This window comes from Erythrolamprus reginae, chromosome 9 (genome assembly GCF_031021105.1).
Source record: "Erythrolamprus reginae isolate rEryReg1 chromosome 9, rEryReg1.hap1, whole genome shotgun sequence".
Lineage (NCBI taxonomy): Eukaryota > Metazoa > Chordata > Lepidosauria > Squamata > Dipsadidae > Erythrolamprus > Erythrolamprus reginae.
The window spans coordinates 42,127,870-42,146,073 of NC_091958.1; the positions used below are offsets into that span (position 1 = coordinate 42,127,870).

Genomic DNA, 18,204 nt, shown 5'->3' on the forward strand with positions numbered 1-18,204 from the left:
TTCCATCCTTTTTCCATCACTAATTTTAAGGCAGTATTATGTGTGCCTTATGCATTTTAACTCTGGTCATGCTTAGTTTCAGACCAGAATTTCTACATTTTGGCATTAAATGTTCTGTATTTTTTAACAAAAAGTAAATCTGTTGATGAAATAAAAGCATCAGCCCTATGGTTTAAAAACAGTAGATGGAATTTCAAACCATTTTTAAAATGTGGGAATAAGTCTTGATATCATGTTTACCACAGATACATCCTTAAAATAAGCAGCAGGAGCAGGAAGCAGCTGTGCCCATAAAACCTTTGGGCTGGTGGTGTAGAAATTAGATTAGAGTAATAGAAGAACTCAGCCAAAATGGGGTTACCATGCAGATCACACTAGGCCAGAAAGTGAATTTTAAAAAGCTAAAGGGATAAAGGAAAGTCTTTTTAACCGATTTGCTTTTTCACATGGCTAGCCCAAAATCCGTATTTTGGAATGGCTATTTAAAAGATTAGATTGTTTTATTGCTTTCCTATAAGGACCCCTCAAACTTTATTATCGTATCAGATCAGAAATAATGTTATAAGTAGAGGGAGGGGTACCCTAACCCTAATTAGATTCATAATCAAAGTAAAGCAATCTGTGTCTTGGCTATAAGTTATTTATTCATTAATTACTACTATTATTATTATTATTCTCTGTGGCGGCCCTGGCCCTCTGGAACCAACTCCCCCCAGAGATCAGAATTGCCCCCACCCTCCTTGCCTTTCGTAAGCTGCTTAAAACCCACCTCTGCCGCCAGGCATGGGGGAATTGAGATACTCTTTCCCCCTAGGCCTTTACAATTTTATGCATGGTATGTCTGTATGTATGTTTGGTTTTTTATAATAATGGGTTTTTAACTGTTTTTAGTATTGGATTATTGTTATATGCTGTTTCATGTTGCTGTTAGCCGCCCCGCGTCTCTGGAGTCTCTGGATACAAATCCAATTAATAATAATAATAATAATAATAATAATAATAATAATAATAATAATAATTTTATTATTAATAATAATATTTATTAGATTTGTATGCCGCCCCTCTTCGTAGACTCGGGGCAGCTCACAACAGCAATAAAACAATTCATAACAAATCTAATAATTTAAAAACATTTTTAAAAACCCTGTTATTAAGCAGACATACACACAGACATACCATTAGATCTTTTTTTATCCTCCTTTTATTACGTTTACCTTTTCACCCAACAATGACCCTGTGGCGAGGTGGGTTGAGCTGAGAAGAGTGCGTCTGGCCCAGAGTCACATCTAAGAACCAGCAGTTTCCCACTTAACCGCCAAATCCAATAAGTGAAATAATTTCAGATTTCATAAAATGGACCGGAAGTGATGTGAAACACACCCACCTGGGAGGAGCTTGAGCTGTTGAGGTTCTGGGGATCTTGCAAGGAAGAACGTAGCCATGTGTGCCATAATAAATGTCCCTTTAGCGCAGTGTTTCCCAACCTTGGCAACTTGAAGATTTATTTATTGATTTGATTTGATTTGATTTGATTTGTATGCCGCCCCTCTCCGAAGACTCGGGGCGGCTAACAACAATGAAAAGACAATGAAAACAAATCTAATATTAAAAATAATGTAAAAAACCCCAATTTAAAGAACCACTCATACATACAAGCATACCATGTATAAATTCTATAAGCCTAGGGGAAAGTGAAATTTCAATTCCCCCATGCCTGACGACAGAGGTGGGTTTTAAGGAGCTTGCGAAAGGCAAGGAGGGTGGGGGCAACTCTGATATCTGGGGGGAGCTGGTTCCAGAGAGTCGGGGCTGCCACAGAAAAGGCTCTTCTCCTGGGTCCCGCCATATGACATTGCTTAGTCAATGGGACCCGGAGAAGGCCAACTCTGTGGGACCTAACCGGTCGCTGGGATTCGTGCAGCAGAAGGCGGTCCCTGAGATATTCTGGTCCGATGCCATGAAGGGCTTTATAGGTCATAACCAACACTTTGAATTGTGACCGGAAACTGATCGGCAACCAATGCAGACTGCGGAGTGTTGGTGTAACATGGGCATATCTTGGGAAGCCCATGATTGCTCTCGCAGCTGCATTCTGCACGATCTGAAGTTCGCTGGCTGGGGAATTCTGGGAGTTGAAGTCCAAATATCTTCAAGTTGCCAAGGTTGGGAAACACTGCTTTAGCTTACAGGTGGACACATTTGTTCTCTCTTCATTTTCAGGACGTTAATAGTGTGGCGGTGTCTCCAAATGACAAGCTGGTTGCCACAGGCTCCCAAGACAAGACAGCCAAGCTGTGGGACTGTGAAAATTGCGTGCTGCTCGGAGTCTTCTCCGGACACAAACGCGGCATCTGGTGTGTGCAGTTCTCTCCAGCCGACCAGGTCTTGGCCACCTCTTCAGCAGACGGGACGGTGAAAATTTGGGATCTGCAAGACTTCAGCTGCCTGAAGGTATTGTTTGTGGGCAAAAAACTTAGCAGCTTACATTAATGCATTTCCCATCTAGTAGAGAAATAAAAATTGTTCTTGACCAGGGTGGGTGGAATAATCCATAAGAAGTTAGAAACTGTTTCTCTGAGAGAGGCTGGAAGCACTAAAAAAAGTGCTCTGCAGAAAAAAGAGATTGAAAATTATAGAAGGCTAAATAGTTCCCTTCGTTATTGAATAAGACCTACAAAAAGATAGAATAGAATAGAATAGAATTTTTATTGGCCAAGTGTGATTGGACACACAAGGAATTTGTCTTGGTGCATATGCTCTCAGCGTACATAAAATAAAATATACATTTGTCAAGAATCATGTGGTACGACACTTAATGATTGTCATAGGGGTCAAATAAGCAATGAAGAAGCAATATTAATAAAAATCTTAGGATATAAGCAACAAGTTACAGTCATACAGTCAACATGGGTGGAAATGGGTGAAAGGAATGATGAGAAAAACTAGTGGAATAGAAGTGCAGATTTAGTAGAAAGTCTGACAGTGTTGAGGGAATTATTTGTTTAGTAGAGTGATGGCGTTCGGAAAAAAACTGTTCTTGTGTCTAGTTGTCTTGGTGTGCAGTGCTCTGTAGTGACATTTTAAGGGTAGGAGTTGAAACAATTTGTGTCCAGGATGTGAGGGGTCAGTAAATATTTTCCCCGTCCTCTTTTTGACTCGTGCAGTATACAGGTCCTCAATGGAAGGCAGGTTGGCAGCAATTGCTTTTTCTGCAGTTCTGATTATCCTCTGAAGTCTGTGTCGATCCTGTTGGGTTGCAGCACCAAACCAGACAGTTACAGAGGTGCAGATGACAGATGAAATATATGGATAAAATTGAACAGGTCCAAAGACGGGCTACAAAAATGGTGGACGGTCTTAAGCATAAAACTTATCAGGAAAGACTCAATGAACTCAATCTGTATAGTCTGGAGGACAGAAGGGAAAGGGAGGACATGATTGAAACATTGAAATATGTTAAAGGGTTAAATAAGGTTCAGGGGGGGAAGTGTTTTTAATAGGAAAGGGAACACAAGAATAAGGGGGCACAATCTGAGATTAGTTGGGGGAAAGATCAGAAGCAACATGAGAAAATATGATTTGACCGAAAGAGTAGTAGATCCTTGGAACAAACTTCCAGCAGACGTGGTTGGTAAATCCACAGGAAGAGAATTTAAACATGCCTGGGATAAACATCGATCCATCCTAAGATAAAATACAGGAAATAGTATAAGGGCAGATTAGATGGACCATGCGGTCTTTTTCTGCCATCAATCTTCTGTGTTTAAGACTAAATGTTTCAAAAATGAACAAAGCATCACTTTTATTAAGAGGTTGTGTCTTATTATTAACAGCAGAAGTAGATAGTAGACAAAGGGGGGAAAGGCACAAAAAATGTTCTAACTTGGCATTGCAGGTCATTAAATATGATGTCACGTGACCGTAATTTGTGGTTTTACTGCTAATGTAGCATTGATTCTGCTTGTCAGTAGCCAGTTGTGAAGTGCGCAAATGATGGGCACATGACCATGTGACACTGTGATGGTTGCAAGTGCAAGGACTGGTCATAAAGTTACTTTTTCAGTGCTAGCATCACTTTGAAACAATTGCCTAAACTGTTTAACTTGCTCAACAGGGCAGTTGTTAAGCAATTTTGGTTATGAAAGCTAACAGCCTTGTTTGGAAACCAGAATACTGATGGTTCTAAGCTTTTCTTCGATTAGAATAACATATTTTGTTTTGCGTGGAAACAAATGAGTGTTTTTACACATTTCTTATCATTTCTCTGATCTGTGCAGCTATTTATGTGCCTGGACGAATTAGTCGTCCATATCATGTTCATCTCTCGTCTTTCCTTCCCTCATCAGACTTTCGAAGGTCACGATGCCTCTGTGTTGAAGGTCATCTTTGTAAGCGAAGGAGGACAGGTGCTTACCAGGTATGGCCCCCTGAGAAAGAGATTGTTTACTGAGGCTGGTGTAGCAGAACGAACTTCAGCATCTCCAAGGCTTGGAGAGCTGGTGCTTAATCTGCATTGGCAAAGATATTTGAAGTATTATCTGCAGGTGAAGATTTCTTGACTGGTTAAAAAGAATATATGTTCTTTATTCCACCAGGCACAGGAATCTAATTCCCGGTTTCTGCCCCTGTCTGAACAAAGCTGTTGAAAAGAAACAGCCCTTCTAAAGTCAGATAAGCAGAAGAGTGGCACATAGCTAAGGTTACAAGCGGTGTGCCACAAGGGTCTGTTCTGGGTCCTATTCTTTTTAATATGTTTGTGAGTGACATAGGGGAAGGTTTGCCTATTTGCTGATGACTCTAAAGTTTGCAATAGGGTTGATATTCCTGGAGGGGTCTGTAATATGGCAAATGATTTAGCTTTACTACATAAGTGGTCAAAGCAATGGAAACTGCAGTTTAATGTTTCCAAATGTAAAATAATGCACTTGGGGAAAAGGAATCCTCAATCTGAGTATTGCATTGGCAGTTCTGTGTTAGCAAAAACTTCAGAAGAGAAGGATTTAGGGGTAGTGATTTCTGACAGTCTCAAAATGGGTGAGCAGTGTGGTCGGGCAGTAGGAAAAGCAAGTAGGATGCTTGGCTGCATAGCTAGAGGTATAACAAGCAGGAAGAGGGAGATTGTGATCCCCTTATATAGAGCGCTGGTGAGACCACATTTGGAAGACTGTGTTCAGTTCTGGAGACCTCACCTACAAAAAGATATTGACAAAATTGAACGGGTCCAAAGACAGGCTACAAGAATGGTGGAAGGTCTTAAGCATAAAACTTATCAGGAAAGACTTAATGAACTCCATCTGTATAGTCTGGAGGACAGAAGGAAAAGGGGGGACATGATCGAAACATTTAAATATGTTAAAGGGTTAAATAAGGTTCAGGAGGGAAGTGTTTTTAATAGGAAAGTGAACACAAGAACAAGGGGACACAATCTGAAGTTAGTTGGGGGAAAGATCAAAAGCAACATGATGAAAAAATATTATTTTACTGAAAGAGTAGTAGATCCTTGGAACAAACTTCCAGCAGACGTGGTTGGTAAATCCGCAGTAACTGAATTTAAACATGCCTGGGATAAACATATATCCATTGTAAGATAAAATACAGGAAATGGTATAACGGCAGACTAGATGGACCATGAGGTCTTTTTCTGCCGTCAGACTTCTATGTTTCTATGTTTCTATTTGGAACAAGGTTTTCCATGGTTTCTTATTTATTTATTTATTAGATTTGTATGACGCCCCTCTCCGCAGACTCGGGGCGGCTAACAACAATAGTGAAACAACATATAACAAATCTAATATTTAAAATAATTTTAAAAACCCTAATTTAAAAAAACCCCAAACATACACACAAACATACCATGCATAAATTGTATAGGCCTAGGGGGAAGGGCATATCTCAGTTCCCCCATGCCTGACAACAGAGGTGGGTTTTAAGGAGCTTGCGAAAGGCGAGGGGGGGGGGGTGGCAATTCTGATCTCTGGGGGGAGTTGGTTCCAGAGGGTCGGGGCCGCCACAGAGAAGGCTCTTCCCCTGGGTCCCGCCAAATGACATTGTTTAGTCGACGGGACCTGGAGAAGGCCAACTCTGTGGGACGTAACTGGTCGCTGGGGTTCATGCGGCAGAAGGCGGTCCTGGAAATACAGTGGTACCTCATGATACGAACCCCTCATCTTACGAACAACCCGAGATACGAACCCGGGGTTCAGAAATTTTTTGCCTCTTCTTACGAACTTTTTTCTTCTTATGAACCCGCCCCCGCCTCCACTGAGAAGCCCCGCCGCCCGGCTGTCGCTTTTTGAAACAGCCGGGGGACTTCTCAGCGTCCTCCTGAACCCGAACGCCAAACCCAAACTTCCTGGTTCGGCGTTCGGGAGGTCTCCGAGAAGCCCCCCGGCTGTTTTAAAAGACAACAGCTGGGCGGCGGGGCTTCCCCGCGGCCTCCCGAACCCGAACTTTTGCCGAACTTCCTGGTTCGGCGTTTGGGAGGCCTCCGAGACGCCCCCCGGCTGTTTTAAAAGACAACAGCTGGGCGGCGGGGCTTCCCCGCGGCCTCCCGAACCAGAACTTTTGCCGAACCTCCGGGTTCGGCGTTCGGGAGGCCGCTGGGAAGCCCCACCACCTGGCTGTTGTCTTTTAAAACAGCCGGGGGGCTTCTCAGCGGCCTCCCGAATGCCGAACCCGGAAGTTCGGGTTTGGCGTTTGGGTTCAGGAGGACGCTGGGAAGCCCCTCGGCTGTTTCAAAAGGTGACAGCCGGGCGGTGGCGTTTTTTGGCGGGTTTTTTTTTTCCGTTGCACGGATTAATTGATTTTACATTGTTTCCTATGGGAAACAATGTTTCGTCTTACGAACTTTTCGTCTTACGAACCTCCCCCTGGAATCAATTAGGTTCGTAAGACGAGGTATTACTGTATTCTGGTCTGGTGCCATGAAGGGCTTTATAGGTCATAACCAACACTTTGAATTGTGACCAGAAACTGATCAGCAACCAATGCAGACTGCGGAGTGTTGGTGTAACATGGTGTTACGTGTCCTGAGACTGTGCAGGCAGTTTCCCTTAGGGCAGGACTCCCCGAAAATGACTTTCTAGGAAAGAGCTGCCTGGGGGAGAGTGTGCAGAGATCCAGGCCTGACCCACATCCCCAACTAAGAAGTGGGGCCAGTGATGATGCACCCAAAGGTCTCTCTCCTCGGATGCCTCCATTCAGACATCCCAGATAGCACAGGCTGGGTGGCCAAGGGCTGGGACCCCTTTCGGCTCTTTTTTGTCGGATGAGGTTTTGCCGATAAGTTCCCACAGAGTCGGCCTTCTCCAGGTCCCGTCAACTAAACAATGTTGTCTGGTGGGCCCCAGGGGAAGAGCCTTCTATGTGGCGGCCCCGACCCTCTGGAATCAACTCTCCCCGGAGATCAGAACTGCCCCCACCCTCCTTGTCTTTCGTAAATTGCTTAAGACCGACCTGTATCGCCAGGCATGGGGGAATTGAGACGCCTCCCCCAGGCTTATATAGTTTATGTATGGTATGCTTATGTTGTATGGTTTTAATGATGGGGTTTTTAGATGTTTTTTAAATATTAGATTAGATTTGTTACATTGTTATTTTGTTACTATTCTTGTTGTGAGCCGCCCCAAGTCTGTGGAGAGGGACGGCATACAAATCTAATATATTATTATTATTATTATTATTATTATTATTATTATTATTATTATTATTATTATTATTGGCTTCTCTCGGTTAGGCTATGAAACCTTCGCCAACGCCGAGCAGAGGATTTTAACAGAGCGTGGATGTGTGATAAAGCCAAGACACAGACTTAGTTAAATAAGCATTATTTACATCTAAACAAAATATAAACAATCCAGAATAAGCACGAAGCAAATACAGAATAATACGCACTGAGCAATTACAAGATTAGCACAAAGCAAAATACAATATACAGTGGTCCCCCGATTATCGCGAGGGTTCCGTTCCAGGACCCCTCGCGATGATCGGTTTTTTGCGAAGTAGCGGTGCGGAAGTAAAAACACCATCTGCGCATGCGCAGATGGTGTTTTTACTTCCACCGCAGCAGCGAGGAGCCGAAGATTGGGGTTTCCCCGCCGCTGCTGCTGCGCCCGCTGCTTGTCCGCCCGCCGCTTGTCCGCCGCCTGCCTGCCCGCGCGCCCACCCTTCGCCCGCCCACGCCGTTCGCTCGCGCCGCTTCCCAGCTGAGTCCTGAAGCGAACTTCCGCGTTTGGCTTCAGGACTCAGCTGGGAAGCGGCGCTGGGGTTTCCCCGCCGCCCACGCAAACTCCTCGCTGATGCCCGCCGCTCGCCCTCCCGCCAGCAAGAGGGGGAAGACCCAGGGAAGCCGCCCAGCAGCTGATCTGCCCGGCGCCATCTACGCATGCGTGGCCATAGAAAAAAGGGTGCGCATGCGCAGATGGTGTTTTTACTTCCGGGTTGAAAAATCGCGATACTGTATAGCGTTTCGCAATGGTCGAGATCGCGAAACTCGGGGGACCACTGTAGATAATAAGCACGAAGCTTATACAAGAAGATACGCACGAAGCGTAAACACAACTCCCCCTCTCTCAGGCAAAAAGGAAGTGACTGAGAAGACTAATGAGCTTTTATAGCTTCAGTGAGGAAGTGAAGAAACAGCCTTGAATATTAACTCTTCAAGTACAAGTTAACTCTTTGAGTGCACATTAACTCTTTAAGTACAAGTTTGGTACAAGTGTACAATATGCAGTTTACAATGGCAATCCCTAACAACCATGTACCTTCTACTAACAATTATTACTACTATTATTATTATTATTATTATTATTATTATTATTATTATTATTATTATTATTTCTGCTGGTCACAAGATTCGTATGGATTTTTTTTCCTCTTTGGTTGATTCTGTTGCGATTTATCTTTACTGTACTGAGTTTGGATTCCCATTTAGGATTCCTCCTTTCCCTGACATACATTTTGGGTGAAGTGGGGAGAAACCCCCTCTCATCCAAAATCAGTGTCTGGCCTCAAATTCCCACGCTGCCTGCCCACCTCTCTTCCACAAGGAAGAACATTACGGACAAATTCTCAGCCATGGGAGATTCCCTGGCCTTGGCCTGGCTTCCTCACTGCTCCTGTTAGAAGAATTTTTTATTTCTACCTACATTTGTAGATAGTTTTACTTCGGTTTGTTTGGTTTTTCCTCTTCCAATCTTGCTGAGTTCCACCCCTCCCATTATTTTAATTAATAATAATTAATAATAATTTATTAGATTTGTATGCCGTCCCTCTCCGAGGACACAGAGTAGCTCACAACAGAAATAGTAATACAATAGAATACAAATCCAATTTTAAAAGTAAATTAAAAACCCATTATTACTAAAAAAAAAACCTAGCAATTCTACACAATGACACCAATCACAAATGTTTAAGTCAGAAGGGTGGGGGGAGAAGTTAGATGGTTCTTCAACATCTTGCGAAAGGCAAGGAGGATGGGGATAATTCGAATCTTGCGGGGGGTTGATTCCAGAGGGCCGGGGCCGCCACAGAGAAGGCTCTTCCCCTAAGTCACGCCAGGCGACATTGTTTAGTCAACGGGACCCAGAGAAGGCCAACTCTGTGGGACCTAATCGGCCTCTGGGACTCATGCGGCAGAAGGTGGTCCCATAGGTATTCTGGTAGGGCTTTATAGGTCATTTCCAACACTTTGAATTGTGACCAGAAACTGATTGGCAGCCAATGCAAGCCGCGGAGTGTTGACGAAACATCGCCGTACCTATGGAGGCCCATGATAGTTTACGCGGCCACATTCTGCACGATCTGAAGTTTCTGAACACTTTTCAGAGGTAGCCCCATGTAGAGAGCATTGCAGTAGTCGAACCTCGAGGTGATGAGGACATATATGACTGTGAGCAGAGATTCCCTGTCCAAATACTGTACCTGCTGTGACAGGTAAACTATTTGAGTGAATTTTCCTTTCCAGCTTATAAATGCCAGGGGGTCAACCCCCAAGTCCTTCTTAACTCTTGCTTCTCTTTCCCCCAAGTGGTGCTGATGGTCTCATGAAACTCTGGACAATCAAAAACAATGAATGTGTGAAGACCTTTGATGCTCACGACAACAAAGTTTGGGGCTTGCAGGCCAACAAGAAGGATGACACCGTGGTGACCGGCTCCACAGATTCCAAGGTCTTATTGTGGAAGGTAGAACCTACCAAGTCGGATGATCTTAAATTGCCAATTCTAGCCTGGCTTATATGCTTTACCTTCTTTTTTTTCTTATTTTTGATTTTTATCATTCTCCTTATTAAGCTTCCCTAGGACTAAGTATTTTTCACAAAAAGCGAAAAGGATCCGGTCACAGTATTGATTCAATCTGTAATAAAGGGCTGCCATTTCTCAAAGACGTTGGTCAATGCTACTCGTTCATTTCTTCATGGAGCCAAGCCCATCAGTTTATCAATCTGTGCCATTGATTTAAAATTTGGAAATTGGAGTCGTCTCGGAATTCCTCATTTCCCCACAAACATAGAGCTACAACTGAACAGATCTTATTGTGATGCCTTGCTTGACGTTAATGGAAGACCAGAGAAAAAGATTGGTTGAGCTCAGGACCTGGAAAGTTTCACATATATATATTTAGATGGAACCTCATATAGCCTGGTCCTATATAGAGTCAGAATCTTAAATTGAAACAAACAAATGCCAGAGCAACTGATAAAACATTTAGCGTAATATGCTCAGTGTTTTATTTCCAAAAGCATTCTGCACAGTTGAAGTTTTGAAAGTCCCTTTGAAAAAGCTTTTCAGTGTTATTGTATGAATACAACCAAATGCAAACCAATTCTGCTTCTTGAGGATATAGCAATAGTACTTAGACTTATATACCACCCAATTGTGCTTTTTACAATGCTAGCCTGTTTCCCCCAACAATCTGGGTCTTCATTTTACCGACCTCGGATCGGGATTGTATTCCTGGCTGTGGGCAGAGTCAGCCTGCAATCTACATTTTAACCACTGCTCCACCAGGGTTCTTTCGTGGCCGCATTTTGCAAACCAGCATTCTCTGCTGGGTGTTACTCTTGGCTACTTAGCTTGCTGCTTCTTTTGTGCAAAGCTCTGGGTCTAGAAGTCACCTCGGTTACCTTCCTGATTCTTCAGGGGAGGAATCCACCTAGAGACTCCATCTCAGATAGATCAGCAACAGAGAGGACAAAAGCACACCTATGTTGTTAGGATAGTTCCTGAATGTCAGTGTTTTAAATTGACTTTTCCCCAAATATTCTCTGTCCAGGTATTTTTTTTGCTTTTGTACAGTTCATTAAAACAGGAAAAGGATTGAATGTAATAACATTTGGTAAGAGAATAGTATATATATATATTCATAGATTTTTAAAATTAAGATTAAAAAGGACTCAGCCAAGAAAGCATTGTGTGTGTGTGTGTGTGTGTGTGTGTATATCCCTGGTGCAGAGCTGAAGGGATTGGATACTGTAGCCTAGAGGATAATTCTCTGCCTTACAAGGCAAAGGTTGCAGGTTCAAGTCCCAGTGGGTATGGCTAGCTGATGAGGCCAAAATAAGGCCGAAATAGATCTATCCTAGTCTCCCTTAATTTTCAAATTCAGCAAATAAACATGTGACATATATATATATATATAAACCCGAATATACCAAGACCGTCATACCTGTACCCGTGAAAATCTACGAAAACATGTATGTATGTATGTATGTATGTATGTATGTATGTATGTATGTATGTAGATTGTTCTGAGTTCGGGTTTTGCCCCGTGTAATATTTTGAGTATCTATGCGACGTTTCGGTGATTCACCATCATCAGGCTGAAGTTATAAGCTTCGTGCTGCTGTAGATATAGTTTTTGATTACTATATTTACAGCAGCACGAAACTTATAACTTCAGCCTGATGATGGTGAATGTGATTTCACCGAAACGTCGCATAGACACTCAAAATATTACACGGGGCAAAACCCGAACTCAGAACAATCTACATATACCCGTGAAAATCTACGAAGATAGATAGATAGATAGATAGATAGATAGATAGATAGATAGATAGATAGATAGATAGATATAGATACACACACACACACACACACACACACACACAATGCTTTCTTGGTTGAGTCCTTTTTAATCTTAATTTTAAAAATCTATGAATTAATTTTGCAAGCTGTCACAAATTTGGTACATTTCCCATATTGTGTGTACCTAAAAGATTTTAGATCCATCCTTCTTCAATATTCCTGTGTTCACTTGGATTGCAGATTACCAGAGAGCTGGGAAGAACAAATGGCATCATTCCAGCTTCTAAATTTAATATAAATACAATTCTTACCAAGAAGAATCTTGGCAGTTGAGATAGTAGGTAGCATTTTTATTTCAGTGTTGCATCTCTTCAGATTGATAGAAGGCGTTTGGTACTTGGGATAGGCTGGTACTATTCCAAGGGTTTCAGGAATGGATTGTTGCTTTATAGCAGTTCCGTTTAAAATACAAGAAAGTTTTTAAAAGTACCCTAAACCAGTGTTTCCCAACCTTGGCAACTTGAAGATATCTGGACTTCAACTCCCAGAAGTCCCCAGCCAGCATTCGCTGGCTGGGGAATTCTGGGAGTTGAAGTCCAAATATCTTCAAGTTGCCAAGGTTGGGAAACACTGCCCTAAACCATCCACTTAATGAAGCCACTTCATCAACTGTAGTCTACTATTTTTGCTTTATAAGAGAGAGAAATTTTATAGCATAAATTCATCAAGGAGATCGCTCTGTATTGAGTGCATGTCCCACCTTTTAGAACAGCGATTTTCAACCTTTTTTGAGCCGCGGCACATTTTTTACATTTACGAAACCCTGGGGCACATTGAGCAGGGGGAAGGGGGGGGCTAAAAAAAGTTTGGACAAAAAAATTCTCTCTTCATCCCTTTGGCTCTATTTCTCTCTCCCTCTTTCTCTCCCTTCTTTCTCTCTCCATCCCTCTTTCTTTCTCTTCCTTCCTCTCTTTTTTTCTCTCTTTCTCTCTCCCTCCCTGCCTCCCTCTATGTCTTTCTCTCTCTCTCCTTCCCTCCCTCTATGTCTTTCTCTCTCTCTCCTTCCCTCCCTCTCTTTCTCTCTCTCTATTGCTTTCTTTCTCTCTCTCTTGCTTTCTTTCTCTCTTGCTTCCTTTCTCTCTCTGAGCTTCGCGGCACACCTGATCATGTCTCACGGCACACTAGTGTGTCGCGGCACGCTGGTTGAAAAACACTGTTTTAGAATACTCGAAAGGGTTGATCTTCTCATTCCAGCAGTGACTAATAGATTGTTTTGCACTTTTTGTGCAATCGCTTATCTGAAAGGTTCGATTTAGATAGGTGCTAAGATAGCAACTGAGACAGCAACTAAAATTTACTTGTTAATTGATCCTGCAAGACCCTCCCCGGGAGGGATCCCATCCAAGAAAATCATAAAGTCCAGTGGGCTGGTCGGAAATTCCCCCTATTTAGTTCCACCGTTTCCTCTTGTGTGGCGTCCATACTTAGGACTCCTCGACTTTGAAAAGAGTCGATAGCCACCGAGAGGATTTGATACCATATTTTCTTCCTGATCAGAGATTTATCTCCAACTTCAGAGGAGGAAATAGAAATAGACATTAGTCTGATTTAGAACTTTTAACACTGCAAAGAAAAGGTTGAACTTGATTTGTAGACGCGCATGCTTTTCAAATTCTGCCAGAAACTTTTATTGGTGTCATTCTATGGTTATACTGTAGATCATTGTGTTTCCCAACCTTGGCAGCTTAAAGATATTTGGACTTCAACTCCCAGAATTCCCCAGCCAGCAAATGCTGGCTAGGGAATTCTGGGAGTTGAAGTCCAGATATCTTCAAGTTGCCAAGGTTGGGAAACACTGCTGTAGATCATAGGTCTTCAAACTTGGCAAGTTTAAGACTTGTGGACTTCAACTCCCAGAATTCTCCAGCCATCATAGCTGGCTGGAGAATTCTGGAAGTTGAAGTCCACAAGTCTTAAACTTGCCAAGTTTGGGGATCCCTGCTGTAGATGTACAGGGGGTGGACAAAGAAATGGAAACACTTTGCAGCTCTTCCGTGGAATCCAGATTTGTGAAGGTCCCTTCGAACAGTTTTTGTGGAAACTGGGTTCTATATGTGTCTATAGAGCTCTGCAGTGGTTTTAGGAGCTGCGGTCTTGCGATCCGCTCTTAACAATTTGCTTTAGAGTCCGACGGTCTCTCTCAGACAACTTCGACTTCTCTTTCAAAAGCAGTCATGACTTTTGAGACATCACCTCTTGAAACGCCAAACATTCGGGCACTTTCTGTTACACTAGCGCCTGCCATTCGAGCAGCAACAATTTGGCCTCTTTGAAAGTCTGAGAGGTCTGCCATTTCTAGAAGGTTATAACCAATTTCCTTAAATTTATGTTAAAAAAAAAAGGTAGTTTAAAAAAAGATCAAATAACGAATTTTTTTAAAAAAACATTAAAATATGTCAAGTTTTGATTGATTTGAACATGTTCAAACATGATGCCAGAAAGTCAAGTGTTTCCATTTTTCTGTCCACCCCCTGTACTTCTACCAATTGAAGCATGGAAATTTGGCCCTGTAGTCTGGTAGCACAAAAATCAGTTCTCAGAAACAGAGTGAGACTTATTGTAGTAGTATTTTATGGAAAGACCCATTTTAATTACTTATATAACTTGGAGACAGCCAGGGGCTATCACGTAGACCAAGCTGCCTAAAGACCAACCACTATAGGAAAAATATTAAAAGACATCATCACATAATTAGTTAGATACATTTTAATAGATATGTAATGAATTGGATTATAACCTACCAGCAAATCTCCTGAATGGTAGGTAATATGTCATTTTTTAAAAAGTAAATAATAAATTCATTAAAAATTGAACCTTTTTATATAAAACATCCATGCTGTTGAGCATGTTTTAGTCAGTCAATATATTCTTAGATTTCTAAGGTAATTTTTAAAAGAGGGATTTTTATATTTCAGCCCCAAATCTGTTGAGTAACTTTGGGTGGTTGAGAAACTGTTGTCTTCTGAGGCTGCTGAAGAGAAAATGAGGATTGACAGACATTTTCTCCTGAATCCAATTCCAAATTAATCAAATGTAGAAGAGTCTGTGCAGCCTGTGGGCATCTCATTTTAGAGCATTCCAGAGATGAATGGAGAGATTCAAGATCAAGCAGCCTTCCAAGAGAGGGAAGAAGAATCGTTGCTTCCACCCAGGAAATACGTCCACAAAATTATGAAACAAATAAGCAATATCCAGATTCTTTCCAGGCCTCCCTAATGGGATACTTGGGCAATAACCAAATGGCTCAAATCATTATGTTACATTTGTCCAGTAAAAATTGTACTTGTGTTGCTTTCTACAAGCAAGAGGAAGAACAGCGATTAAGAGAAGACGCTGCCTTCCCAGCTTCCTTCCACCTTCTGCAGAGTAGAACCCTAAAGGGGTAAAGTGTTCAAACCCCATCCCTACCTGAGGCTCTGGGTCGGCCAGAGACCCACGGGAGAGGGAAGTTACTGGTGGCATTGCAGCTGAAGGAGGGGGAAAGGGGGGGAGGGAGTTGCCCCATGTTCCCTGTCTATTGGACAGTCCTGTGGTCTGTTGCTTTCCTTCCAAAGCCATCCAAACATAGAAGACTGACCGCAGAAAAAGACCTCATGGTCCATCTAGTCTGCCCTTATACTATTTCCTGTATTTTATCTTAGGATGGATATATGTTTATCCCAGGCTTGTTTAAATTCAGTACCTGTAGATTTACCAACCATGTCTGCTGGAAGTTTGTTCCAAGCATCTACTACTCTTTCAGTAAAAAAATATTTTCTCATGTTGCTTCTGATCTTTCCCCCAACTAACCTCAGATTGTGTCCCCTTGTTCTTGTGTTCCATTTCCTATTAAAAACACTTCTCTCCTGAACCTTGTTTAACCCTTTCACATATTTAAATGTTTCGATCATGGCCCCCCTTTTCCTTCTGTCTTCCAGACCAGTGTCTCCCAACCGTGGCAACATGAAGATATTTGGACTTCAACTCCCAGAATTCCCCAGCCAGCATCCACTGGCTGGGGAATTCTGGGAGTTGAAGTCCAAATATCTTCATGTTGCCAAGGTTGGGAAACACTGCTCCAGACTATAGAGATTGAGTTCATTAAGTCTTTCCTGATAGGTTTTAGATTTAAAAACATAAAGTCACTTCTAATATATTCTAAAAGGTTCCTAAAATAATTTTACTCTGGACTCAGAATAATTGGCATTATTGACAAATTAATGCGATTGCACCTTTTCATGGCTATGGGCCCCAACAGTTTGAAACAATATTGTGTGCTATGCATGGCTGTTGCTTTGGTTCCCAAAAGCTGGCAGGTTCAAAGGTTTTATTCTCTTCTGAAGCACTAACCGCTCCATTTGGCGATTTTTCTATTTGTGTTTCATGTCTCTGTCTGTTCAAAGGATGTCACTCAAACAGAACTCGAAGAAGAGCGAGCAGAGCAAGAAGAACAGATCCTGAAGTGAGTACCCCAGGCAGCATTTCAGCCTGTTTCCTTCTGGCGTCTCCCAGCTGGTGTGCAAGAGCTGTGCTTTTCTTTGAGTTGACTCTATAAAGTTACATACAGTGATACCTCGTCTTACAAACTTAATTCGTTCCGTGACCAGGTTCGTAAGAAGAAAAGTTCGTAAGACAAAGCAATTTTCCCCATAGGAATCAATGTAAAGGCAAATAATGCGTGCAACCCCATCCCAAAAGTCACCCCTTTTGCCTTGCGCCGCTGGGAATCCCCGCCTCCGAACTTCCATTGCCAGCCGAAGTGCCCGTTCTTACATTGCTGGGATTCTCCTGAGCCTCCCCTCGCTGGGATTCAAAGCAGCGCCGGCAAAAACGAAGGGAATCCCAGTGAGGGGAGCTGCAGGGAAATCCCAGCAATGCAAGAACGGGCGCTTCGGCTCAGGGAAATCCCAGTGCTTCGGCTGGCAACGGAAGTCTGGAGGTGGGGTTTCCCAGGGAGGGGAGGCTCAGGGAAATCCCAGCGCTTCGGCTGGCAACGGAAGTCTGGAGGTGGGGTTTCCCAGGGAGGGGAGGCTCAGGGAAATCCCAGCGCTTCGGCTGGCAACGGAAGTCCGGAGGTGGGGTTTCCCAGGGAGGGGAGGCTCAGGGAAATCCCAGCGCTTCGGCTGGCAATGGAGGTCCAGAGACGGGGCATCTCGGTGGCGGTGGCTTAGGTTCGTAAGGTGAAAATAGTTCGGAAGAAGAGGCAAAAAAACCACCGAGTTCGTATCACGAAAAGTTCGTAAGAAGAGGGGTTTGTAAGACGAGGTATCACTGTAGTTAGCTTTCTGAATGAATATCTGCGCTTTGCTTTTAGCTATTTTGGAAAAGATGTAACTGCAAAGAGAAGTCTCAAAATTTGTTTTGGGAATCTGACGTGTTGTGTATATTTATTTTGAATGATTATTTAGATAAGTTTCCAAATTGCATATTTCCAAATGCATGGTGGCATCTAATTGCTTTCTAATATATTGCTTAATTAACTGGAATAAATATAGTGTACAAGATTGCAAATAAGATTATGAAAAGTTTGAATTTGCATAAAGTGTCTTAATTCATTTGCCTGCTATGAAGGAATCTATATTTGGACTAGGAAGCTTCAGCTAAAAAAAAACCCCAGTTGAACAATTTTCATGTCTGGCAGCTTGTCAGCAATTCTTCCCCTGCCCCGGCAAGTGGCTCCCTAAAAGGGTCCTATCGTTGGCCCTGAATGCTGTGGCCACCTCCATAATTCCCAGCTGACACGTCAAGAATAGTCCTAGCACAATTGGATTGTGGGAAAGATGGACTGGATATTTCAGGGCAGGATAGGAGTGCCTTTGAATGACTTTGCGCTGACCTTTGTTGAATGGCTATTAGAAAGGTGGCCGTCCCCACCCGTTGGGCTGGCAGAAGAGCCTCCTCTCTTGTTGCAGCCTACCTGCCCATTGCTGGCTTTGGTCAGTTAGTGGTGTGTTTCCCTGGGCCACATTATGTTTCAGTCAGACACCCTTGAAGTCTGTAATAAAGACTCAATGGCCAACACAAGAGAGGGATGTTATTATTATTACTATTTATTAGATTTGTATGCCACCCCTCTCCGAAGACTCGGAGCGGCTCACAACAACAAAACAGTACGAATTCAATGATTAAAACAATTTAA

At 42.8% G+C, this 18,204-nt stretch overlaps 1 protein-coding gene across 2 annotated transcripts in view; it reads left to right on the top strand.

Moving 5' to 3' along the window:
* TBL3 (transducin beta like 3) overlaps positions 1-18,204 on the top strand; it is a 57,503-nt gene that overhangs the window by 32,467 nt on the left and 6,832 nt on the right. For both annotated transcript variants that reach the window (XM_070760954.1, XM_070760956.1), the window contains exons 15-18: positions 2,221-2,451; positions 4,347-4,417; positions 10,028-10,184; positions 16,469-16,527. In XM_070760954.1, the coding sequence (XP_070617055.1) occupies positions 2,221-2,451; positions 4,347-4,417; positions 10,028-10,184; positions 16,469-16,527 (518 nt within the window). The remainder of the gene's footprint in view (positions 1-2,220; positions 2,452-4,346; positions 4,418-10,027; positions 10,185-16,468; positions 16,528-18,204) is intronic.